This window comes from Cheilinus undulatus, linkage group 2 (genome assembly GCF_018320785.1).
Source record: "Cheilinus undulatus linkage group 2, ASM1832078v1, whole genome shotgun sequence".
NCBI classification, from domain to species: domain Eukaryota; kingdom Metazoa; phylum Chordata; class Actinopteri; order Labriformes; family Labridae; genus Cheilinus; species Cheilinus undulatus.
Genome location: NC_054866.1, coordinates 124,026 through 150,539, shown reverse-complemented (window position 1 = coordinate 150,539; position 26,514 = coordinate 124,026). Strand labels below are relative to the sequence as shown.

The 26,514-nt window shown below is 41.8% G+C and overlaps 1 protein-coding gene across 1 annotated transcript in view; it reads left to right on the top strand.

Annotated features, from left to right (window-relative positions):
- Positions 1–26,514, top strand: part of kcnab1a (potassium voltage-gated channel subfamily A regulatory beta subunit 1a) — a 265,266-nt gene that overhangs the window by 155,986 nt on the left and 82,766 nt on the right. Inside the window, exon 2 of the mRNA XM_041809998.1 lies at positions 9,542–9,585. Within this exon, the coding sequence (XP_041665932.1) occupies positions 9,542–9,585 (44 nt within the window). The remainder of the gene's footprint in view (positions 1–9,541; positions 9,586–26,514) is intronic.

Sequence of the window (26,514 nt, the reverse complement as noted above, 5' to 3'; positions counted from 1 at the left end):
TTGTGGAAATGTTTGTGTCCGTTTACTGTGAATGTAATGCATCATCCAAAATCAATTAGCTGAGGGTGGCTTCATTTACAGCTAATTAGCCGTTCTGCTACTGAAGGGTAGAGGGTGACGTGTCAGCGACGAATAACTGAAGTGGTTTTGCCTGGTGAGTTTGAATGAAAAATGGCTGAAAGCTGTGAATAATGTAGTCTTCAGTCAATAAGAGGTCTACAAATGAAAAGATCTGTTCATGAGGCCGTGGATGTGTTTTGAATGAAAACCTAAGACTACAGGCCCGATTGGCATGGAGTGTATATTCTAAGACCGTGGTTCTCAAACGGTGGGTCGAGACCCAAAAGGGGGTTACAGACCTGTGCCTGGAGAAAAACATGATAAAAACTCTATGATGTGCTTTTATTTTGAAAGACTTGTCTCCATCTCTTTGATCCATTACATCTGTTTCATCTCACGTCCAAACATTCCCATTATTTATGGAAGCATTTGGTCCTGATCCAAACATTTAGGAAATCTGGACCCTGCTTTGGGTTAGTGCTGTCTAACAGCAAGAAGGTTCCTGGTTCGCTGGTTCAGGACCTTTCTGTTCTCCCTGTGTGTGCGTGGGTTCTCTCCGGGTACTTCGGCTTCCTCCCACCACCAAAAACATGCTGGTTAGGTTAACTGATCACTCTAAATTGACCGTAGGAGTGAATGTGAATGTGCCTGTCTCTATATGTCAGCCCTGCGATTGACTGGCTACCAGTCCAGGGTGTACCCTGCCTTTCGCCCAATGACAGCTGGGATAGGCTCCAGCCCCTCTGCGAGCCCCAACGGGATAAGTGGTACAGAAAATAGATGGATGGACCTTGATTTGTCATGAAGGTGGTGGTGGATCCTGACGCTAGACCAGTTTAGAGCCACTGGTCTCAGATGTATGTGCACAATCCCAGAACAAACCTGTAGAGTGCAGAGAATGGATTATGTGAACAAAGGCGTTTTTGCTGCCTTTAAGAACAGTGTGCACCTGCAGCTGGTGGGCTGTCTACAGATTAAAAGTTCACAACTTCTGTAGTTAATCGTGACTATTACATCCTGTTTATTGCATTTTAAAATTCCACTGTTTTGTATAAAAACTGTCATTTTGTATTTTCTACTGTCTTAAACTAAGGCTTGTTGACCTCCTGTCTGTCTCCTTTATGATGCCTCTGAGCATGCCCAGGACACGTATGATGTTAGAGAATTAGTTTCACTGGAAACATCACAAACAATAAAAAAGACACGGTGAACATGTCACCCTAAAATTGATCATTTATAGAAAATGCAGACCCTCAACAGGATCAGGAACTATGTGGGTTAACTTTCTTTGAAATCAAATGAAGGTAGACTGTAAACATGTGTTTACTTTAGTATATTCTGTATTCTGAGAGCTAAATGAATCCTGACAGGCAGCATTAACATCTGTGTGATGTCTTGTTGATGGCATTCCAGTTATGTGTGAGACTGATCACAAACCCAGCTCCCTGTTGTCTGTGATTGTGTCTCTGTGTGTCACTATGCATTAGAATGCACATGAGGGGCACGCAGGTGGCCTCGCAGTCTAATAGGTCATTTCCACCAAGCTGTCCAGCTCAGTTCGGTGCGGGACAGCATGCATTTTTTTGCGTTTCCATACAGCAAAAGGGGGTGCCAATCTGACCTACCCGTACCAAAAAGGTGGAGCTACATACACAACAATAGGGGCTGCACGTCACGCGACTCAGCTGCTCGCCTCTGGGTTTTAAACACAGAAGTCTGCGCTGTGAGGAGCCACGAAAACGGGAGAAAAATGGACTAATATCACTGTTACTAAAAGGAAATATTTGGACTCGACAGAGATCCAAACTGTTTCCTAGTCTGTGGATATTGGTATCTGGCCACAAATCCAGTTTCCTGACGTTTATCTGGATGATTTTAAGAACACAAAGCAGAGCCTGAAGGCTCACATCAGCCTGATCCATCCATGATGGATGAGAAACTAAATTAATGCTAAAGTCTGTGAATACGAAGCCTTTTAACAGTTCATTCTCTTCTGTAACTAGTTATTAATCTACTTCTTACTTTAGGTAACCTGAGAAAACATCACTCTGTGGTTGTTGGACGTGTTTGTGAAAACTTCAGGCTGCAGACTATTTTAAAACCAGATCAGCACACCCCAGATTTCAGACTCAATCTAGCTTGATTTTAACACCAGCTGAACTTTTACTTTATTTTTAATGTGTCGAATTCTCCCAGTACAGCTCTAAACTTTCATATTTTGTCATATAAACTGTTCTAGTCTAGATATATTCCCATATTAACCTAGCGTTATGACTCTGGCACTAAAAAGCCCAAAAATAAATCTTTGAAAAAAAAAAAAAGATAAGAATGCACACATGGGGAGAGTGGTCAGTAGAGTGGATGTATGTCCATCTCTCTGACCACTCCTCATTTTAAGACAAACACACTCCTGGGTGCTAATGGGAGCACAGGATCAAAACAAAATGAGCACTGGGTACAAAAAGGAAAACTGTATCAGAAGGAAAATAGGAATGATGGCTGTGCTGTGCACAGAGACCGTATTTCTTTTTTTTAATTTAACCTTTATCTAACTGGTTAGTCCCACTAAGATCAAACATCTCCTTTGAGGGAAACCTGGACAGCCTTGGTTTGAGGCAGACATGTGGCTCCTGGTCCACATGCTGTTCCCTACCAGACCTGGAGTGGCTAATCTGGAGAACTGGAGAATTCCTAGTGGGCTGGGCTGCTTTAAGGTCCATCAGGGCCGGTGTACAGGGATGTAAATAAATGATACAGTTTGCTCTCTGAAGGCGCTGGCACAAGCGCTCATGCAGTGGTTGGCCCTGAGGCACGTCTAGGTGTGCCTTAGGAATCTGTCTTACTACACATTATTACTGCAAGTATGCAACAGCTAAGGATGCTATAACCAATGTCTACTGCATGCAAGCGCCAGACGTCGCTTTGCATCATGTAGCAGTGCATGCTAACTGTCCATCTGTTATCTGCTAGATATACAGCGTAAGTATGCGTTAAGTATGCATTGTAAATTGGCTGTTTTCCACATGTAAAAGTGCAACATCTCATGCTTTTACTTAAAGAGTGGAGAATCAGCGCTGTGGTGCCTTGTATTGACTAGCCTCTAACGGCTGTGAGCCACAGAGTTTTGTCTCCATGTCAGCACAAGTCAGACCATTAAAAAATCGTAAATAGATGTGGAGAACATCCATGCATCACAATCTTCACTTTGTTAAAAAAGCTAGCACCTTTCAGGAGTGAGAAAAGTGGAAGAAAATTAAGAATATCTTCCTGGAGGACACTCCTGGTACCTTGTCATCCTCTGTGCGACCTCATTCTGTAGCTGGTGCTCACTCACACATGCAGCACGTGTAAAAGGGGCTGTTCTGTGAGAACATGATGACTATGGTGTGCCTTGAGACTACAGCTTGCCTTTATTACTAATGTAAGGTGTAGCATGTGCATGATGACATATATGTTCATGTATTAGATGTGGTTACATCAGCCTCCTGCCTGTATGAATTTGAAGCTAGCTCTTTCTGTATTTATTACATGATCCTTGTTATCTCTTTTTAAAAAATGCAGCATTAAAGCATGATGGTTACATGTAAGGGATGTCCATATAATACAAGGTCACTGTCAATAATGCAGCAGCTGTTTACTTCAGCATGACAGAAATAATAATACACGACTTCACCTTGGCAAATTAATCTAAGTTTTAAAATCAGAACTAGTTTTTTATCCGCTTGAGAATTTTTACATATTACTTTTAAATATCCTGATGAAATGTGATTATAAAGGCTTGCCTGTGTCCTGTTTTACTTTAGAAAGTTTCTCAGTCTTGGACTGTGACTTATGGGACAATCAGTGATCACCTGCTTTTATTTTGGGGTTCTTTAGCAGCTCGCTGAACTTTCTTTCTTGTTCTCCTTTATTTTCTTTTTTAGGGTGATAAAAAATAGCAAGGTCAGAAAAATGATGACATGCTTTTATTTGGAGATCCATTTTAAGTTTCCTCTCTAAATGAGGTTCCTGAGTAAGCAAACAGCGGACGTAACACGGGATAAACTAGTCTCCCAGGAAAGCTGCTCCACCTGTAGTGCGAGCTGATGAATACGAGCAGCAGTTACAGCTCTGCACCTGCTCCCAACCACAGGACTGCTTAACAGTCTGTGTGCTTGTTATGTGTCTGTGAGTGCATGTGAGTGTGTCCTGTAGCATCAGTATAGTCATCAGTCCGTGGACGCTCTCAGCAAGCTGACATGACAGCACAATAACTGCTGGTCAAGCCTGATAGGACGTGGCAGGGATCTGCCATCAGTCCGGCTACAGGAGCAGACAGAGAGGACAGCCTCTGCTGTGGTTCTGTAATCTGAGAGGGAGACTCTGCCCCGCTCTGTTAGACAGCTCAAAGTTTGTCCTGGCTCTAGTTCAGCTCAACTTTTACTGGTTTACTCTCAGTGCAGCCAGATCAAAATACACCACCTTCCACATTATGATGAAAATGCCATTTTTCTCTTATTTACATAAACATTAATGCAAATGACAGAGTAGTAGTAGTAGTAGTTTCTGACGGATAAATACATCAGATTAAGAGAGCAGATGCTAAAATGCCATTACAAAGCAGCAAACAGGTATTTGAAGCTGCTGGTGCCTCTGGAGTCCCACCAACCTCAAGGTGTAGGATCCTCCAGAGGCTTGCAGTTGTGCATAAACCTACTATTCAGCCCCCCTAACCAATGCTCACAAGCAGAAACGGTTGCAGTGGGCCCAGAAATACATGAAGACTCATTTTCAAACAGTCTTGTTGACTGATGAGTGCCGTGCAACCCTGGATGGTCCAGATGGAGGAGTAGTGGATGGTTGGTGGATGGCCACCATGTCCCAACAAGGCTGTGACATCAGCAAGGAGGGGGCGGAGTCATGTTCTGGGCTGGAATCATGAGGAGAGAGCTGGTAGGCCCCCTATATAGAGTTTCTGACTGACCACTTTCTTCCATGGTACAAAAAGAAGAACAGTGCCTTCTGTAGCAAAATGATCTTCATGCATGACAATGAACCATCTCATGCTGCAAAGAATCCTTCTGTGTGATTGGCTGCTATGGTCATAAAAGGAGAGAAACTCATGGTGTGGCCCCTATCCTCCCCTGACCTTTAACCCTACTGAGAACCTTTGGAGCATCCTCAAGCTAAAGAACTATGAGGGTGGGAGGCAGTTCACATCAAAACAGCAGCTCTGGGAGGATATTCTGACATCCTGCAAAGAAATTCAAGCAGAAACTCTCCAAAAACTCACAAGTTCAATGGATGCAAGAATAGTGAAGGTGATATCAGAGAAGGGCTCCTATGTTAACATGGAACTTGGCCTGTTCAGATGTTTTTGATTGAAATAGCTTTGATTTCAGTAAATATGACCTCCTAATGCTGCAAACTCAACAAATGACCATTTTCAGTTCTTTACAACCTATAAAATGTTTTGAAACTCTGTCGTGCTTAATAATGTGGAACGGTGCATTTTGAGGTTTTTATTTGAAAAAAAAAACAATAATGGTTATCATTATAAAGTTTTTTCAAAAACTTTTGAATTATGCTCTAACTGCTGATGACTTGAAAAATATTCTGACTGCCATTTGCATTAATATTTGGGAAAATAAGAGAAAAATGTCATTTGCTTAATAATGTGGAAAGTGATGTAGTGATAGGTGGAGAGTTTATGTGGGCTAAAACACAGGTGTCAGACTCAATCACAGCAGGGGCCAGATTCTGAACTTGGGTCTAACCTGAGGGCCTACCAGGGTCAGTATTTAACCATTAATGCCAGCTTTATTTTCACCAGAAATGAATTATGGGGGTGAAAAACTTGGCACTGATGATAAATCATTTTTTTCATTATTATTTTTTTTTTTCATTTCTGCTACTTTCTGCATGTTTTTCTACCTCAGGTAACCAATTTCTGCCACCTTCACCACATTTCTGCCACTGTTAAGCCGGTATTGATGCCGTTGATGCCTTTTACCACTTTAAATGCTTACTTAACGCCTCTTTAACCCATTAAGGCTACTTTTTTTTACCTATTTTTGGTTACTTTTCTACTTTTAAATTCCCATTTCACTGCATTTTCTTCTCTTTTTAATTCTGTTTTCAGAAAAGGGAATAATATTTTCAAGACAGCTTTACAGTACAGCACAAATGAATAAAAATTCTACTTGTTGCTTTGATAAGAGCAGTTAGTATTCAGGTTGAATATAAAAAATATCACATTAACCTTACAATGGATCCTGTTTTCCTGACCTCCATGGGCCCCCAGTTTGTCTGGGTCCCAGAAAGCCCTCCCCTTTACCTCCCCTTTATGTGTGGCCTTGTCTGCACCTGACTTGACTGTGTTCAACCACCTTCAGGTACAGTTGGGGTCCCTGGTCTCTGGCTTCTTTATTTTGGGGGGTGCAGATTAAAAAGTTTAAAAACCCCTGTCCTGGAGGACACTTTTGAATTTTGTTCACTTAAAGGCCACCCTAGAGTTCACTTTGTCATATTTTGCCCACTTTTAAAGAACAACTTCTGGGGCGTCCTAGACGGGACCATCATGTTGTTTTGAGCTCACCTACTGTCTCCAAAGGTGTCCCTCAGGGGTCAGTCCTGGGCCACTCCTCTTCATTCTTTATATAAATCAGGTCTAATGCTAATTTTCACCTTAATGCTGACAACACTGTTGCTAACAGCTCAGCCCCACCCTGTGCCACACTCTCCCACACTTACAAACATTTTTACCTGAAACTGGTTTTGAACATGAATGAAACGAAGTCTTTAAGCCTAAGCCTGCCATCATTCTCCATCTCTCAGATCAAGGTTGTTTCATGTACAGATATTTTTATTGATGATTCTTTCTCTTTCACTCGCTACATTTAACAGCTGGTAAAAGGCTAAAATCAAGAATCAAAGCCTGCTTTTCTTCTGAGTCTAAGCAGAGACCGGCTGCTGCCACTATTATGCCAGTGTTGGGCTGTGGTGATGTTTTAGACATGCATGCTTCGTCTCAGAGCTTTATGTATCATGGATCTCCGAGGTTCATCACTAACTTTGAATCCCTCTCTCTTCACTGTTAGTGGTATGAATGTGTGGGATGGTCTCCTCTGTCTTCACGTAGACTGAAACACTGGAATATTTTTATCTGCAAGGCTATTCTTGGTCTTCTTCCCTCCTACCTTCTGACCTACATCAGTCTGAAGAACTCAGGAACTCATAATCTCTGATCCCAGGATCTTTACGTCTCCGTCCCCTGCTGCTCCCTCTGCCTGGCACGATTCACAGAAAAAACTAGAACTTGGTGACTTGGCGGCAGACACATCTGACAGCAGATGTTTAAAGTGATGTATTTTAGTTAATCTAAACAAATACGTCCTGTTTCTCTTGGAGTGTATTAACCTGCTTTTTAACATTTTATCTGTATGGCAGCTCGCTGTTGGCCTCAAACTTTAATGTCTGACTGTGCTGCTGCCTGTCCTGTCCAGGGCGGTCTTAAAAGAGTGATTTGAACAAGTTCTTACATCCTGGTTAAATAAAGAAATATAAATATTCCATAGGAGCGTCTGAGAGGGCACTTTTGCTGTTTCTTCAAACATTAGGGCACCAGGAGGGTTGATCACGCCCCCTCCCCTCCCCTCTGAGTCCTCTAGAGTGCATAAATATGATAAATACATCATTTCAGTAACAGAGATGAATATTTCAATTATAAATAAGATGCACATGATGCATAAAATTACATCAAAAGAGAGTTTGAGAGCCAAAAATTAACTGGAAGGACCCCAGGACCCCATATGAGTCCAGAAAGCCTCACTTTGTCTTTTTGCTCTAAGCTAAAAGCAGGATAGCCTCATACTGCTCGCTGCCTGGGGCCTGAAAACGCCAAACCCCCTGCAGATTTTCAGTGGTGAACCCGGCATGAAAACATTATAACAGTTAAGTTAAAGTAGCTGCAGTACGAATGAGTCCATCAATGCTCTTTTCATAGTTATAATTTTGAACTTTCTGGTCGTAGTCAGTCTCAGGAGTGTATGGTCAGCATGTGTCGGCTGATGAGTTTGCAGAGGCAGGTGTGGGTTTCAGGAGGGATGGTCTAATTACGGGGAACGTCTACGGAGGATTCATGAATGTACACAACAACAAAAAAGTGTTTTTCTTAGCAAAAATTCTATGAGGCTTAATGACGGCCTCCTCAGGTATCAGCGAGCTAATTACAGATGTCCAACAGGACAGGAAGAGCAAACGTCGACACAAACATCGTCTCCACCCTGCTTCTTTTCTAGAATATACTCTAGGGCTACTGACGCTGTTGCAATGGTCTTCTATCTAGTGTCTGTGCCTTGAGTGTTTCCTTCCTGCTGATGGGAAAAGAACATGAAAGGGCCAATCATCAATTCATTTCACTCTGACTCTGCCTGTTAACTCACCTGAGAGACATGATAGAGGGTTGACGTGTTACTTGGAGGTCAAAATCCAAATCCAATTTCCTGTCATGAACCTACTAGTAGAATTGTCGGGCTGCTGTATGATCATCAAACTTGGCCTCAGTCTTGTATGAGTAAAAATCCTTTTAACTACTGGCTGTTAGCCTGGGCGTACACCGTTTCTGGATGTGTGTGTTTATGAATGCATCTCTTAATGAATGCTTGACACTGGGAATATTTGACGAAGCGTCTTGAGTACAGCTTGTGTGAAAGCCTCAGACAGGCCGACAGAGATGCTTTGCAACGCAAACGCTCGCGTCATGTTGCTGTTATTACAGGAGAGAACACACCGTTTACCTTTATGTGCTTCACATTCATCACACAGACACACATGGGTGATGTTTGGCTGGCATCGTTCATGGGTCGTCTGTGCACCACAACACTACACAAACATTTAAACCAGTGATGACAGTGTTGCTAAAACCCATAACATGGGAGAAATTTTACTGGTGATGGTACTGATACCAGTTTACTGCCCACCACTAGCTCAGACTATGAGGTTTAATGGTCAGGAACGGCCTGAGTGCTCACACAGCATGAGTTAATCTGGGCTGCATGTATAGTTTCCTTTAAAAACTCCTACAGACTGAGGTTAAGGTTAATTTAGGAAAAACTGCCCTGGAGTTTGGAATCAGCCTGTGACTCCGCTCTCACTCGCACAAATACAGTATGTCAGAAATTTATCAGCAGGAACAGTTAGCTGAATTTAAAACCTGTTAAATAACTCAGTAATCATCTCTGATCAGCTTCAATTTGCACTGAAGACACTGATCATCAGAGTCCCCAGAACACGTCTATTTCAGACTTAACAATCCCACCCACCAACCCACTATAAAGACGAATGTTACTGAAAGTTTGATTGTGAGATTTTGTTATTTTGTCCTGTATCTTCTAAATGTTGCTGAACTTTTTCTAGTGGATCTTTTTATGCTTAAATGCAGACATGATTCTGGTGTGTATGCATGTCCAGGAGATCTGACTCTTCTTGTTGTGTTTTGCAGGAACCTTGGGAAGTCAGGACTCAGAGTATCATGCCTAGGACTCGGTGAGTAGACTCTACTCTCAGCGTTAACACCCATAATGCCTGTCTCCTTTAGGCTTTAATGGATAAGAGCTATGCACGTCACTTCTCTCCAGAGTTACTAAACTCTTTGGGTGTCTGAATGAAGATTAGAAAACAGTGGTTAGCCTGAATCCCCAGGTAGACGGCTTCACGTCTCACATTCATCAGGGAAAGCTCCCATACAAAGTGTGTGGGAAGGGCAGGACTTTTCCACAAATTCTCAGAAGGTGATTGGACAAACGTTCTGTCTGTCACATTTACGACGAGCCAATCAGAGCGACAGGACTAAATAAGGTAGTAGACATGTGCAGTTAGCTGCTGTATCAGAGAAAACTGTGGCTCTTTGCTCCTGTTTTAATAGAGAAGTGTGGTCAAAGTCTGATTAAACTGCTGCTTTTCTACAGTAACATCCAAATTAATCGCTACCACCTGCAGCACACCCCCGAAGAGTAAAAACATCTTTTCTGCGGCTGTTCCATTGTGTTTTTTCCTTCTCGATACTGACTCTGAGACTAACTGAACCCTGACCCATCCAATACTAGTGTAGGGGAGACCGGGGGCAACTGTAACACTGCTTCAGTTGTGTTGCAATTGCCATACTGCCTCATGTAAGCAAATGCTTTTTAAGAACAGATATATTTCACAAATTTTAAAGAAAAAGCATTAAAATCAATCTTGTTTATGTAGTGATGTTAATGTGTCTATTTTGCACAGTTTTATTAAATTTTGGTGGGAGAGTTCTTGACTGATGAATCTGAAATGATTTGATCCAAATAATAAAAATTAGGGTGCCTATCTCAGACCTATCTCAGGTGAGGTCTTTTTCTTTATTTATCCTCATTCTTTAAACTTTTATGTCTTTTTTAAGGACTAAAGTTTGTTTCCTTGATCACCCTTAAACCTTAAAGTGTCCAAAAGGACTGAAATTATTTGTCTGAAAAGCATATTTAAATATCAGTATCGGCTAAAATAAATCTGTCAACATCAGCATATCGGATATCTGCAACAATCAAATATCGTGCATCCCTAATAAAAATGTACTGAGTAGAAGATAATGCTTACTGTGACTTATCAGTGCAAATAGATCCATCGTTTGCTTTGAATTCATATTACAGCCTACTTGAACTGGGGAAAATAAGAAACCATATTGAAATAAGCCTTGGTAAATGTATGTGATACTGTAGGAGAAATGGGAATAGTTTAGAGTGAACCCTAATCTGAAACATAGAGGGTTTAAATACATTTATATATATAGCACCTTTCAAGAAACCCAAGGAAGCTTTACAAGAACACAGAAGACATGGACAAACTATGTGAGGGTATATATCAGTGGTACTCATCCTTATTCCCCCAAAGAGCCACAACTGGTCACTAAAGAGCCACATGCAGCTCGAGAACCACGGGTTGAGTATCACTGGTATCACTGTATGATGCTGCCGTCATGGGGGACAACTGTGACACCCTGACTACTTGGATTGAACTGAACAAAACAGTCATGCCTTTATGAGTTGAAATACAGCAATAGCTTTATTAACTAGTGCAAAAGTATATTTTTCTTATATCTAAAAATGGTGTGTGTATTCCAAGAAATCAGTGAGTTATGAAGGAAAAGGTAAAAAATGTTACAACTGACCCCGGTCTCCCCTAATCTTTCTGGACTCATTATTTTAGCCCGCGGGGAAATCAGAACAGGCCCAACGGTAAGAATATTAATGCACAGCCTCTCTACTGCTAGCTATTGAAAGATAAACTGTTGAATATTCAATCAACGGAGACACAGAGGGCCATAGGAAGGGCTGTTTCTCCCTCCATTATGCATTTATTGTTACCAGATATGTAGCATTAACAGAAGTGTATTTAATCTGTATAAATAACACTGTTAACACTGTTCTCACTGACCAGTGAAAACATCGGTTAATGAGAACAGGCAAAGAGGAAGTCATTGGTCAATGAAAAGTACTGCATGTTCCAAGCAGAGAGACGGCAGCAGCTGTGGGGATTTCATTAGAATAAAAACTGTACAGACATTGGTTTGCAAATGTCAAAAATAAGGAACAAAAGCTGTTTCTTATCAATTTAGTAAAGACCATGCACTTTAGCTTCCAAATAAGGAATGGTTCCTTATGTTCAGGAACAGTTGGTAACCCTAGACTGTAATTCCTTCCAAGCACAGGCAGACACAAGTGGCTTTCTTTTTACGGGTTTATCTGAAGCGTCTCCTTCTCTTTCTCCTCCAAATTCACCGTTAAAACTAAACAGACATAAATAAAGTAATCGACATGCGATGTTAGCAAACATAAATAATAACAGTAAAGTAAAATATGCAGTACAAAAGTAAACAGACATAAAATGACAATAACCTCATTTGCTGCGTGCTATTTGAAAGAAATTAAAGTCCATCACCACTTCCATCTCTGTGGTGAGCATCCATGCTTGCTGATGTAAACTTCTGTGAAGCTACTTCTCAACGTTACTTCCGGCATGACTTAAAAAAAAAATACTGTACTTTCAAAATAAAATAAGAAATTGCAATGCTGTAATATAGTATGGTAACAAATGAAGCTTAGTATAAAACCTAAAAGTCTTTAGCCACATTTTTAAAGAAAATACACAGTAAAATTGCAACCTTTACACCTAGATCTGATCGTAGATGCCTGAGAGTTGAACAGAACACAGTGGTACTTGCTGATAGGAACACCTGCATTTACAGCAGTGTCAGACGTACTACTGAAACCGAACACTAATCTTTCTGTCATGAAAAGCTTTCACTGTTCTTTACTTCATGCAGAAATGTGCTCCTGTTCTGGTAAAACTGCTCCTAACTAAAACCACAACCAAGCTAACTGCTTCATTACGCGGCAGCCATTGCTATTGGCTAACAGTACAGCTAAACCCCGCCCATGTTCTCCTCAGATGACTCTGATTGGACTGAACCATGTCGGGTTTGGCACAGATGTTGTTGATTGGAGTTTTCTATTGTCTTTGCATGTTAAACTGTGCAAACAGTTCAGATTTGTTCAAATAATTAAAAGCTTCAACTTGCCGTGTTTTCTATCCTCACTGATGAAGGAGTCCTACAGAAGGGCTCTGTGGTTTCTGGCTGGAACCAGAGAGGATAACTGTGGTCGGATGTTGGACTGGTGGACTTGGTGTGAGGCTGTTCAGTCTGTCAACATGAGCGTGCTGATTTCACACCTGACTTGCATCATAATCAAATCACATGACACACATCCATCTAATTCAGCCACCTATTTAAGCTGCAAGTCTCTCAATGACCCGCTCTGCTCTGAATCAGTAGTGCAGTCTCGCTTTAAACACACCTCCACCCCAGCATCCACCTGCTGGCTGTGGAAGGGGGTCTAAGATGTCATCTCATCACTCCTCAAGTTCTGCATGAAAAATAAATCTGGGAGGAGTGGTGAAGTCAGAGTCTGATGCCAAACCGTCGTGTTATGCTCCCATAATTAATGCTTTAACTGACTGAACCGTTAAACGTGCACTCTTCTGTATTTTAAGCATTTAGAGTCACTAGAAAAAGTATGTGAACCCTTTGAGATTTCTTGGATTTCTGAATAAATTGATCATCAAATGTGTTCTGATCTTCATCTAAGTCACAACAATAGACAAACACAGTCTGCTTAAACTAATACTGCACAAAAAAATGATATGTTTTCATGTTTTTATCGATCAAACCATTTAAACACTCACAGTGCAGGGTGGTAAAGTATGTGAACCCCTAGGCTAATGACTTCTCCAAGAGCTAATTGGAGCCAGGAGTCAGCCAACCTGGAGTCCAATCAATGTGATGAGATTGGATGTGTTGGTTAAAGCTGCCCTGCCCTATAAAAACACACACCAGTGTTGAATTTGCTGTTCTCAAGAAGCATTGCCTGATGTGAACCATGCCTGGCACAAAAGAGCTCTCAGAAGACCTACGATCAAGAATTGTTGACTTGCATGAAGCTGGAAAAAGGTTACAAAAGTGTCTCTGACAGCCTTGATGTTCATGTGTCCACAGTAAGACAGACTGTCTACAAATGGAGAAGGTTCAGTACTGTTGCTGCTCTCCCTAGGCGTGGTCGTCCTGTAAAGATGACTGCAAGAGCACAGCGCAGAATGCTCAATGAGGTGAAGAAGAATCCTAGAGTGTCAGATAAAGACTTACAGAAATCTCTGGCACATGCCAACATTTGTGTTGACAAATCTACAATAAGTAAAACATTAAACAAGAATGGAGTTCATGGGAGGACACCACGGAGGAAGCCACTGCTGTCCAAAAAACACATTGCTGCACGTTTGAAGTTTACAAAAGAGCACCTGGATGTTCCACAGCACTACTGGCAAAATATTCTGTGGACAGATGAAGCTAAAATTGAGTTGTTTAGAAAGGAATACACAACACTATGTGTGGAGAAAAAAAGGCACAGCACACCAACATCAAAACCTCATCCCAACTGTGAAATATGGTGGAGGGACCATCATGGTTTGGGGCTGCTTTGCTGCCTCAGGGCCTGGACAGATCGCTGTCATTGACAGAAAAATGAATTCCCAAGTTTATCAAGACATTTTAAGACCATCTGTCCACCATCTGAAGCTCAACAGAGGATGGGTGATGCAACAGGACAACGACCCAAAGCATAGAAGTAAATCAACAACAGAATGGCTTCAACAGAAGAAAATACGCCTTCTGGAGTGGCCCAGTCAGAGTCCTGACCTCAACCCGACTGAGATGCTGTGGCATGACCTCAAGAGAGTGATTCACACCAGACATCCCAATAATATTGCTGAAATAAAACAGTTTTGTAAAGAGGAATGGTCCAAAATTCCTCCTGACCGTTGTGCAGGTCTGATCTGTAACTACAGGAAACGTTTGGTTGAGGTTATTGCTGCCAACGGAGGGTCAACCAGTCATTAGCCTAGGGGTTCACATACTTTTTCCACCCTGCACTGTGAATGTTTGTTTGTTCAGTAAAAACATGAAAACATATCATTTTTTGTGCAGTATTAGTTTAAGCAGACTGTGTTTGTCTATTGTTGTGACTTAGATGAAGATCAGAACACATTTGATGACCAATTTATGCAGAAATCCAAGAAATGTCAAAGGGTTCACATATTTTATCTAGCAACTGTAAATCATGAATTTCCCGTCTACCCCAGTTCATTTTGATGGCATGTTTTTCAAAAGTGAAAAGTACCTGGATGGTACAGTATTCCAGTAATCCGGTTTACTCTGAAATGAAGCAGACGGTAGCATGACTCCGTGTTTTTCCATCAGAGGTGTTTATGTGAGAGTACATACATCACTGTGGATGCTGATAAGAATTCTTCTCATAGAGGAGAGTCAAAGCCTCCCCCGACTCAGCTTCAATATTTAGCGTGTGAGTGGGTAGAAGACAACACACACACATTTTTCTGTTGTTGTTTGAGAGCTCTCCATGGTGACAGGAATAGATCTGTGTGTGTTTGTGTTTGGTTTTTTGTTCGTCCACCAAAAATATTAGCCCGCTGTTCCCTTCTCCTCTGTGCCGTCAGGAGAGTCGAACAAACACAGTAGGACTTATAAAACTCTTTGATTCCTATCCAAACGGGCCCCAGGCCCCCATTGGAGCAGTGGTTCTCAACCTTGGGGTCGGGATCCCTTTGGGGGTTGCAAGCAGGGGCGTAGCACGGGGGGAAAGGGCACTGATTACCTGGGCCCACGGTAGGGAGGGGACCTTGAGGAGCCTGCAATAAAAAGTGTGTTTTTGTCATTTTTTTTTAGTAATTAGTGTAATTATTGAACCAAAAGTGACAAAATGAATCAGTCAGCAGACTGAAATTTGTGTCAAATGGAGTAAAGTAAGAACTGGGCGCCTCTGCTCCTCCCTTAAAAATGTCCAAATGGTCTAGTCCAGCGCTGCTAAATAATGCAAGTAAATTCAGTTTAACCTCAGTAAAAATGTTGCTCATAAATGGGGAAATTATGCTTCAAAAATGCATATATATGTGTAAGAAAATATTCAACATTTGTTGCTTGGCTAGCCGGTTAAAGGGGGCCTGTGGAATATTCTTTCTGGGGCCCCAAAATCCCTAGCTACACCCCTGGTCACAAGATACTGAGGGGGTCACCAGATGCTCTAAAAACACTAAGAATATTTTTTAGATAAGACTGTTGCCACTTTACACCAAATGTTTACCCTTTTTCAAAACTTCTTAACATCAATTTTACCAATTTAAGCACATTTTTGCCACTTAAAACCCATTTTTGTCAGTTTATATCAATTTTTCATCCCATTCCACCCAATTTTTACCAGTTTTTTGCACTTTAAAGCCATTTCACCCACTTTTAATCCCCTTTACCACTTTTTGTGCCTGTTTCTGCCATTTAACCCATTTGTGGTTATTTTTAGCCACTTTTAACTCATTTATGTTCTTTAAAAAGCCAGCCTTTCCCACCCTTTTCACCATTTTTCCCATTATTAACCAACTGAAGCAATTTTAACTCATTTTAATAATGTTTTTAACAAAAGTTTTTTTTCATTTAAAGAGGGCTTAATGAATAAATAAAGACATTTGTTTCTTTGATAAGAGTGATTATTTTTCAGGTTAAATATAAAATGTGGTTTCCACAGAAATGGACAATAGTTTAGCTGACCTCCATGGACCCCCAGTTTGGCTGGGTCCCAGAAACCTCCCCGTTTATCTCTCTTTATGGACGGCCTTGTCTGCCCATGACTATTCTTGAATGTTCCTGGCTGTTCAGCCACCTTCAGGTCTAGCTGGGGTCCTGGTCTCTGGCTCCTTTATTTTGGGGGTCACGGGCTGAAAGGGAACTCCTGCATTAGAGGACCACCATAGATCCACAGTGACTGGATCAAACTGGTGTCAGAGCCATCCCCAGTATTATTTCTGTTTTGGAATAGATTTCTGCTACACAGGTTTAAACTAGGACTGTCAAGAATAATTGCATTAATCACTATTAAATAAGTTTTAGTTGCAATTAATCACATGATTAATTATCCCGACCTTGATGTGAATCTTTGGCTTTTCAGAGCTCCACAACATCTCTTCATAAAAAAGAAAAAGAAATTTGGTGGAAAAGATGTTTGTCTCTTCTCATAATTGTTTCAGGATCTTGATGCAGCTTCGTCCCAACTAAAATTTCCCTGTGATTTGCTCTGAATGGATCTAGAAATGGATCTAAGCAGACAGATCTCTGCTTTTCTGATGACCAGGATACTTGGATGAAGATATTTGGTTAATTTATCCATGAAACCACAGTCTGGGTTTTCAAGTTTAAGAGAAACTGAATTATCATCAACTCAGTTTCCCATGAACTAAAATATTTATGTATTTTCCTTTCAAATGTCTCGTGTAAAACACTTCAAACTGTGGGAATGGTTGCAGCCATGCATGCTTCACTCCAGTATCACATAAATACGGTATATGTGCAGCAGCTTCTGAGAGTCAGCTCATCCTAAATTCACTAGAGCTGTTAGAAAAACAATGTTATTATAGAACAGAATAATACCCAGTACCAGGGGGCTCCATCATGATCTCCACTGGATAGATGTTCTGTAGGACTTTGGACAAACAATGTCTAACGTGTCTGTCCTTCCCAGACTGGATAACAGACGGGTTCCACAGCTACATGAATACACTATTACCCAGATTCTTCACGCTGTAATGCACACGTTAAAACATGGTTATCTCTGTTGTGCAGTGGGCTTTATTTAACAGGCAGGGATAGTAGGATCTTTTTATTTCTATTCAAAAAACAAAAACAAAAACAGAAGGTGAGAGGGTCACAGCCATGAATCAGCAGCCTTCAGAAGCCTTGAAGAGGCTAAAGCTAATGCTAGCTGAGGCTGCTATTATGGTTTATAACGTGACCCTGATATTTTCATTGTGTCCAGCAGGCTGGCTGTGTTATGACTCGTGTCAGCCCTGGTTATACAGCCGCCTACTGTAGTCGGTGATGTCATTGTGGTCACATGACTGTAAGTGGTCAGCTTAGACTATCACCAGGAAAAAGTGCACCAGCAGACTTGCAGAAATCTCTCAGTTCTCTCATCCTCATCGTTCTCTCTGTGAAGAGGAAACCCTTAAAGGCGTTTGATGAGCCACCGTGTAAACCAAAGTCCAACATCCAGTTCTTAATGAGCTCCTAAAAATCAGCCTTCAGCGAGACACTCGCCCACAGGAGAGCCTCCAACTGCTCCACAGCGCCGTGCCGCTGGCGTGTCAGTATTTATCACTACTATGCAGAACTTTCCGGCATGTTTGGACCAAAAACTGAGGCTGAAGTGAAGCATGTTATGATGTCTAAGCCCATCTAAGGGCACCACCAAGTGGGAAAGAGGATTGACACAACCCTGGTTGTGCTCTGGATGTCCTTGTATGTTATCAGGGGCATGAGAAAATAATCTGTATAGAAAATAACAAAGCCCACACTTTTAAGGAGTAAGAGGTTATGAGACGAGTGAGCAAGACCTTGTTAGTGGTTCACAACATTTTTAGCTGCCTCTTCTTGTGTTGTAAGAACTGGTGAGCCCCTCCCACCAAGGTGGAAAAATGATCTTAGCATCAGCTTTGATTGATTTCAGTGGTAAAATCACAATAACACAGGCCAAAACATATCTGTCCCAGCCATAGAACCTACGCTGATTTTACTTCACCATGCAAACGTAAGTCTGATGACCTCAGAGCAGACGAAGCCTCGCACCCTCCTGAAATCTCTAGCAAACCTTCAGGGGGCCCGGACCTCAGGTTGGGAACCAATATCCTACGGCAGTGGTTCCCAAAGTGGGTGGTATAACCGTTTTAACTGTTTTAACCATTTTAACTGTTTTAACTGTTTTAACCGTTTTAACTGTTTTAACCGTTTTAACCGTTTTAACCGTTTTAACTGTTTTAACCGTTTTAACCGTTTTAACCGTTTTAACCGTTTAAACCGTTTTAACTGTTTTAACCGTTTTAACCGTTTTAACCGTTTTAACTGTTTTAACTGTTTAAACTGTTTTAACTGTTTAAACTGTTTTAACAGTTTTAACTGTTTTAACTGTTTTAACCGTTTTAACCGTTTAAATTGTTTTAACTGTTTTAACTGTTTTAACCGTTTTAACCGTTTAAACCGTTTTAACCGTTTTAATTGTTTTAACTGTTTTAACTGTTTTAACCGTTTTAACTGTTTTAACTGTTTTAACTGTTTTAACTGTTTTAACCGTTTAAACCGTTTTAACTGTTTTAATTGTTTTAACTGTTTTAACTGTTTTAACTGTTTTAATTGTTTTAACTGTTTTAACCATCTAAATTGCTTTTTTTTCAGCTGAAAAAAAATAGTAAAGTGTACTGTTTTTATTGCCGTTTTTGGAAGCGGACATTTTTGTCTTTAAGGGCTCTAAAGGGTAGTAAATTAAAGTGACACCTGAGGTTTAAAATGATTTAAAGTGGAATATTTTACCCATTATTGGAATAAGCAACCTTAAAATCAATTCAATTAAAAAAAGAGTAACTGTTCAGTAAGATTTTTTGCTTATAAATTGTACAAAAATGCCTTAAAATGTAAACTTCTACGTGATACTTGTGCAACATCCTATTCCCCCCCCCCCCCGGTGGTCCTGGGTCTCTATTGCTATTATTTTGGGGGTTACAGACTGAAAAGTTTGGGAACCACTGGCCTAGGGTACTCTCAGGGCTGGTAGTAGGGTGTCCACAGCCCCTGGTCATGGTCCCAAGGGCCCAAAAACTGCTTGCATTCTCCAGGGGATCACCAGGTGTGAAAAGGCCCAGACAGAAGAAGGTCGTCCTCCTCGGGGTGTTTCACATCCTGCCCCATGATGAATCCTGAGAGCCCTGCATGCCTAAAACCTCTGCACATGACTGTAAATGTGCATTAATGAGATCAGTTAATACTGAATATTATACCTAGCAACCTTTGTCATCAGTGTGTGAGTGTGGAATGAATGGAAGTGATAAAAACGTCTCTGAATAGTCAAATGAATGGTAACTGAAGCAAAGCTCCCTGACCCATCAGTGTGGAATCTTTATTGATGTATGACTGAGACCTCTGTCTTCCTGAGAGACAGAAAAGTGCAGATTCTTTAGACATGCAGACGTGCTTTATTATTTTATTTTACAGCAGGGCTGACTCAAAAATATGTTCATTTAATGATTTTTTCCACTTATTCCTACCATTACATTTGTGCATCCACATCTGGAGGCAGGGTGTCTCCATGAATGAATGGACAGGATCAAGTTCTAGGGCTACGTGGCCCTTCAATCAGAGATTATCCAGAGTCATGCAAATCTCCCAGAATACCTTGCAAAATCATCAGTCACATGGTCTGAAATCTCTGATCTAAGATTTCACCCATGCTGATGATATGGTCAGACACATCAGAGCACCACTGAGGATCTGTCCTTGTATTAACAGTCTGTGACATTCAATCAGAGCATTTCTACTGCATCGTAGATCTTTTGTTTTCCAGAGTGTAACGTCTGGCTGTCTGGCAGGTTGTTAGCGCTGCCGCCCCAGGTGGTTGACGGTAGACGGAGAGGTCTGACTCACACTGGCCGAGCTGCGCGGTGCAGAAAAGGTCAGCATAATGCCAGCTGCCGTCCACACGCCGCGCTCAGGGCCGACATGATGTTGGCAGGAGAGAGGAGGACAGGGGCCAGGCAGCGGGATGCTGAAGAGTGTTACCCTGCTGTCTTTGAATGACAGCTGCCACCATAGATAACACTGCTGTGGGTGTATTTTACATATGACAAGAAATCTCACAACAACAAAGCCATAGCAGCACAGCAAAATTCAGAATAAGAGACACACTGATGTACCTGACTGACAGCAGCTGACAGAAAATAAATCAGACCAACATTCAGTCAGGATTTAGGATTCAGTCACTGTCACTGTCTAAAATACCTAAAACAACTGATGTTTACCATTTTAAAACCAATCACGGACAATATAACGTGGAAAGAACTCTTTAATGTCAAAGTGAAAACAGATTTCTACAAAGTAATGATAGATAAATAAAAATATGTAATGCCAAATAAATGACTGCCTAAATATTCACCCCCTTTAAAGTGACTGAGCTAATTAGACAGAGGCCCTGTTTATTGGTGCTGGTAGTCTCACAGTTAGTGAAATGAGGATCACCTGAGTGCAGTGAGTGTGTCTCAGTGATTGTAGTATAAAGACACCTGTTGTTAATCAGTGTTCCTGGCTACCATTACACCATGAACACAAAAGAACACTCAAAGCAACTCAGAGAAAAGGATTGAATTGTAAAAGTTGGAGGATGGATCCAAAAAATCCAAGTCTCTGAACATCCCCCAGAGTTCAGTTAAATCCATCATGAAGAAATGAAGGAATATGTCACATGTGTAAATCTGCCTAGATCAGACCGTCCTCAAGAAGGAGACTAGTGAGAGAGGACACCAAGACACCTATGACTACTCTGAAGGAGCTCCAAGCTTCAGCAGCTGAGATGGAGAGACTCTGCAGACAACAACTGTTGGCCGGGTTCTTCACCAGTCAGAGCTTTATGGGAGAGTGGCAAAGAGAAAGACACTGATGAAGAAACCTCAGATTCAGTCTGGATGAGAAGTGTGGCTTGGAGGAAGATTTACAATTGACCTGAAGCAGACAGAGAAAGCTACACAGAAATGGTTTAACGACAACAAGAGGGATGTTCTGGAGTGGCTGAGTCAAAGCCCAGACCTCAGTCTCAGATGTTTGAGCCTGACTGAGACCTGTCCACTCAGACTCAGAGCTGTGACTGCAGACAAAGGTGACTCTACATAATACTGACATGAAGGGGGTGAATATTTATGCAGTCTCTGATTTTGCACTTAATCGGCATTACTTTGTAGAGTTCTCTTTTCACTTTGACATAAAGAGTTTTTTATTGATTTTTTTGTCAAACCCCCAGCAGATTGTGCTGATTGTGGCTTATTTATAAAATCAATAAAGGGTAAAACATCCAAGGGGGTGAATACTTTTAACAGGACTGAAGCTGCAGCAGGAGTCTAATGTTTAACCAGTCAGATCTGCTCCAGCCCAGTTTGAGTTCTATGATGGTTTAACCCTTTTAAAGAGCTTTTTCTGTATTTCTGTAAATGTGTCGTTTTAGAATCAAAATCAGGATTCAGACCAGTTTTTTTCAAAAGAATCTTCCCCAATAATTTGATTGTGATGCCTTGCTGTTGGTTCTGTCTGAGACCTAAAGCTGCTTTAAAACGAGGAGTTTCAGGTATGAAGTATCACAGTGTTGAGAATATTAGAATACAAATACAGACCTTGAATGGAGTGGAATTTAAAGGAGACATATTTTACCCATTTTTCCTTTTAAGTGTGTCATTTTGGGATAACTTTAGAATAGTTATTTATGATGTGCAGCTCAAAAAACTCCTCACTTATCTTATCCTGGCGATAGGAAAACCCTCATTCTCAGCAGATCTCGCCTACTGATGAAAACGCTCCGTTTCAGTCCTGTCTCTTTAAGACTCAGAGATGTCCGTGACCTTACCATTCTCTGATTGGCCAGCTTGGTCAAAGCTTCCTGGGGGCTGAACAATGGGCTGAACTGTTTTCTCAGCCCACTGATCACTGACTTTTGCTTAGTTTACTCATTGGGCTTTTAATCAGCACAAGTCAAGACTTAGTAATGTAAAGGTACACAACGTTTCACGGCATAGTTTAGGGTAAAAGGGCGGATAGTTATGAAAACAACTGACGACAAAGTTTAGCACACATTAGCTTCCCGCTGACCCATGGCTGGTTTTAACGTAATGTTATAAAGTGACTTACAGCTCCCTGGGTGATCTTTATAGAGGGAACAGCTCCATGTTTTAGCAGCAGACTAGAAGCAAATCCAGCATCTTACTGTCCTTTATTGACGAAACAATCATCAGTGACGTGACGACTGCAGAAAAAAAAGTTTGCAGGCTGTCGGCTCGGTGAGACAAACAATTCCCACTGCTTTCTGCTGCTTTTGTCCTTCGGGAGCGCATACAGAGTAGATTTATCGTCACAACCAAAAAAACACAAATAAGTTTAGAAGACATGCTGACAGGAATAAATCCACACCAGAGCAAGAATCGAAACAACAGCAGCGGTGTGTACAGCGCCGGGGAGGGGGCGTGGCTGAGAACGAGCTGCCGGGAGGGCAGGTCTGAGAGCCTCCAGTGGGAGGAGGGGAGGGGAGTCATCTGCTCAGAGCCGTCCAATGGGGAAGCCGGAAAACGAGCTAACATCAGCTCGTATCAAGTCTCCCAACGAGCTGTTCAGAGAGGCCGGTAATCTCGTTTGCAGAGTTCATGGAAAGACGCGTGTCTGTTGATAAAATGAAATCGGTATGGTTTAGAAAGGAACCTCAACACTGTAGCATTGTATGCAAGTGTTAAAATATGACTTAGTATAATATGTCTCCTCTAAATCTTTGAAATATGTTTTATCGTCTGTGGTGGAATAAATGCTGGTGAGCAGTGATGGCATATGTTTGAGCTGTTTCCACTTTGGCGTGCAGACTGTTTGCTCCAAACACTGCAGGACCAGAGAAAACACTGGGAAGGTTGACACACAGTGAAGCTGAAGAGTCCGGTACATTAGCTCCATCCAACCGCTCAGGCGCTCCAGTAAGTGCTGGCTGATGGGAAAAAACTGTTGCCATTTGGTATACTTTCATTTAATGATTCCAATATCTCATTTTTTTCTCCAGTTAGAGCAAGGGTTTTTATAAGCTTGCTTTTGCTTTGGTCTCATTTCATCCCGGACTTTTAATCTGATTCATGTTCTAAAGGCAGAGCTGGCACCAGGCTCGGACCCTGAACAGCCAAGTAAATGAGCCACCCATGGATCTGATTTATCAATATCACTGTTTGATCAGAGGCATTAGTGCTAACCTCCTGTTGTCCTGTTTCTGTAATTTGCTGCTGAAAATTTTTTCTCAACAAGTTAATTTTGTGCTCAGAGTTCCTCAGAATGTGGCCCCAGTTTATTCTTTCACTACTAGCCGTGGTTTTAGCTGACCTGCTCATGTGAGGGTTTACTTTTTTAAACTGGCTAAATTTTACCCAAGCAACAAGAAATGTGTATTTTTTTGCTTTGATAAGGACAGTGAGTACTTAGGTTAGAATATGATGTGTTTATCACAGCTTTATTGCATGATGCCGCATGTTTCGCAGCTGTTTGTGGCTCAATCAAAGGAGGAAGCAGAAACCTCTCACAGTGGTTGAAGCCTGACTTTGCTAGAAGCTGTAGGACTGGGCTCCATCAGTGCAGCTGTGCACGGCTGCTTCAATCAAGCTCTGATAAAATCTTGTGTAACTCAAATTAGGCAGTTCTTTCTCCCTTTGTCTTGAAAAATCCTGCCATCTCTACCAGCCTCTGTCTTTAGGACAGTGTGTTTGCTGAGCATGCAGCTGGTCCTTTTGGTGATTTTACCCATTTAAATCTTTTAGTGCATTAAATTAAAACTATTACAAAACAGTATTTTCCAAAATGATCTCTCTTTTCTCATATACACTACCGCTCAAAAGTTTGGGATCACTGCCAAACTTCTTTGTTTTCCAAAGAAAAACATTTTCATGCAGTTCACAAACAGTCATCAGTCCTCTGCATCAATCTCCTGCTATTCCAACTTAATCCTGTTGCACAGCTAAAAACTATTTCACTAAAAAGGGAGACAAAGACTGGACACTGAAAGACCAGAAGAAGGTGTTGTGCATGGATGAGTCCAAGTTTGAGGTCTTTAGATCAAACAGAAGAACATTTGTGAGATGTAGAACAAATGAGAAGATGCGAGAACAGAGCTTTAAACCATCATTCAGAAAGGTGGAGGCAGCGTGGTGGTCTGGGGGGCTTTGGAGGTGGAGACAGCGTGGTGGTCTGGGGGGCTTTGGAGGTGGAGGCAGCGTGGTGGTCTGGGGGGCTTTGGAGGTGGAGGCAGCATGGTGGTCTGGGGGGCTTTGGAGGTGGAGGCAGCGTGGTGGTCTGGGGGCTTGGGAGGTGGAGGCAGCGTGGTGGTCGGGGGGGCTTTGGAGGTGGAGCCAGCGTGGTGGTCTGGGGGGCTTTGGAGGTGGAGACAGCGTGGTGGTCTGGGGGGCTTTGGAGGTGGAGACAGCGTGGTGGTCTGGGGGGCTTTGGAGGTGGAGACAGCGTGGTGGTCTGGGGGGCTTTGGAGGTGGAGACAGCGTGGTGGTCTGGGGGGCTTTGGAGGTGGAGGCAGCGTGGTGGTCTGGGGGGCTTTGGAGGTGGAGGCAGCATGGTGGTCTGGGGGCCTTTGGAGGTGGAGGCAGCGTGGTGGTCTGGGGGGCTTTGGAGATAGAAGAATAGGAGATTTGTAAAGAGTGGAAGGGACCTTGAGGAAGGAAAGCTATTCTGCAATGCCATACCCTGTGGACAGCACTTGCTTGGTGCCAATTTCATCCTGCAGCAGGATAATGACCCAGAATACACCTCCTTAATGTCTACAAAATATTCAAAGAATGAGCAGACAGATTTCTGACTGTAATGGAGTGGCCAGCACAGTCTTCAGATCTGAACCCTATTGAGCAGTTGTGGGAGGAGCTTAACCGTACAGTACGAAGGGAGACTCCATCAAGCCAATCCATCTAGTGGGAGATTCTCCAGGAAGCATGGGGGAAATCTCATCAGATACCTTGAGATTGGCTAGTCTGAGTGAACCTTTCCAGTACTGCTTAATACAATAATAATTGAAGGTTTTTTTTTGCAGCAATTATGGAATTGCACAGCCTGACATCAGGATTGCAATTTGATTAATGGTGCAGCATTAGTCCAAAAATCATTTACTTTTCATTTGCATTCATTTGTGGAGCAATTTAGACGCCAATTTAAAAAAATAACCTGATATCTTTTCTAGCCATTCCACTGATGGTGAGCAGATAGAGTGAGTCACCAGCTGTTCTATCATCTCCAAGACTTTTAAGTCATTTCAACTTAATAATTCTTTCTCCTGCTGTTAACTTCATACTGTTAATTTAAACTCTGAATTGACTTTGAGCACAAAAACGTCTGTTCCACCGATCCAGTCATTTATTCTCAGCTTTGCTGCATGAACGTATTATCTTTAAAGACAGATCTAACCCCCATCATGTATGTGTGACTTGTTAGCTGTGGATAGCTGAGTAATTAATAGTAAGATTCTGGTAAAATTGTCCTATAATGCTGAGTCTTTGAACCAGGGTCACTTTCTGTGTGCTAATGAAGAAGAGCATCTGAGCAGGCGGGATAATTAGCAATCTACAGACACTGTTATTATTCCAGAGAGCGACTGCAGGACAGAGGGAGTGGTGGTACGATGTGAGGAGAAAACTTAAGAGGAAATACTCCACTCCTGACTTTTCACTCCTCTCTCTTCTTATGAACTAAGCGCTCTTACTCATCTTTATCTAAACTCCTGACTTTAATATTGAGATGAGAAGAGAAAAAATACTGAGACGTTTTAGAGATTTATGAAACCAGGGAAATAAATTACACTTGTACTGTAGCTAAGATGTTTTTTCACCCCTCGTTCTCTCAGCCCCACAAACCACCCACCACCCATCCCTCCCTTTGTCCCCTGTTCTCCCAGGACTCAGCTGTTTGTTTGAGCAGCCTGTTATTTAGCTATTAGAGGTTGGATAGAGGTTAGATTGGAGCTCAGGCGAGACCAAGAGGATTTACTCACATATGCAGGCCTGCACAGCGTCAACACACTCAAACAACTAATATTTGTCATCTTAAAACGTCAAAAAGAAGCCCCTTAAATAACAATGCATCTAATCAATCTGGATCAGTGTATCGATTGGCTAGACCATGGTTCGTAAACCCTCAAAGTAAAGTTGCCAAAGACCCCCACTACCTAAAGGTGGTTTTAACACAGGAACATCCAGGAATAGTCATGTGCAGACAAGGCCGTCCATGAG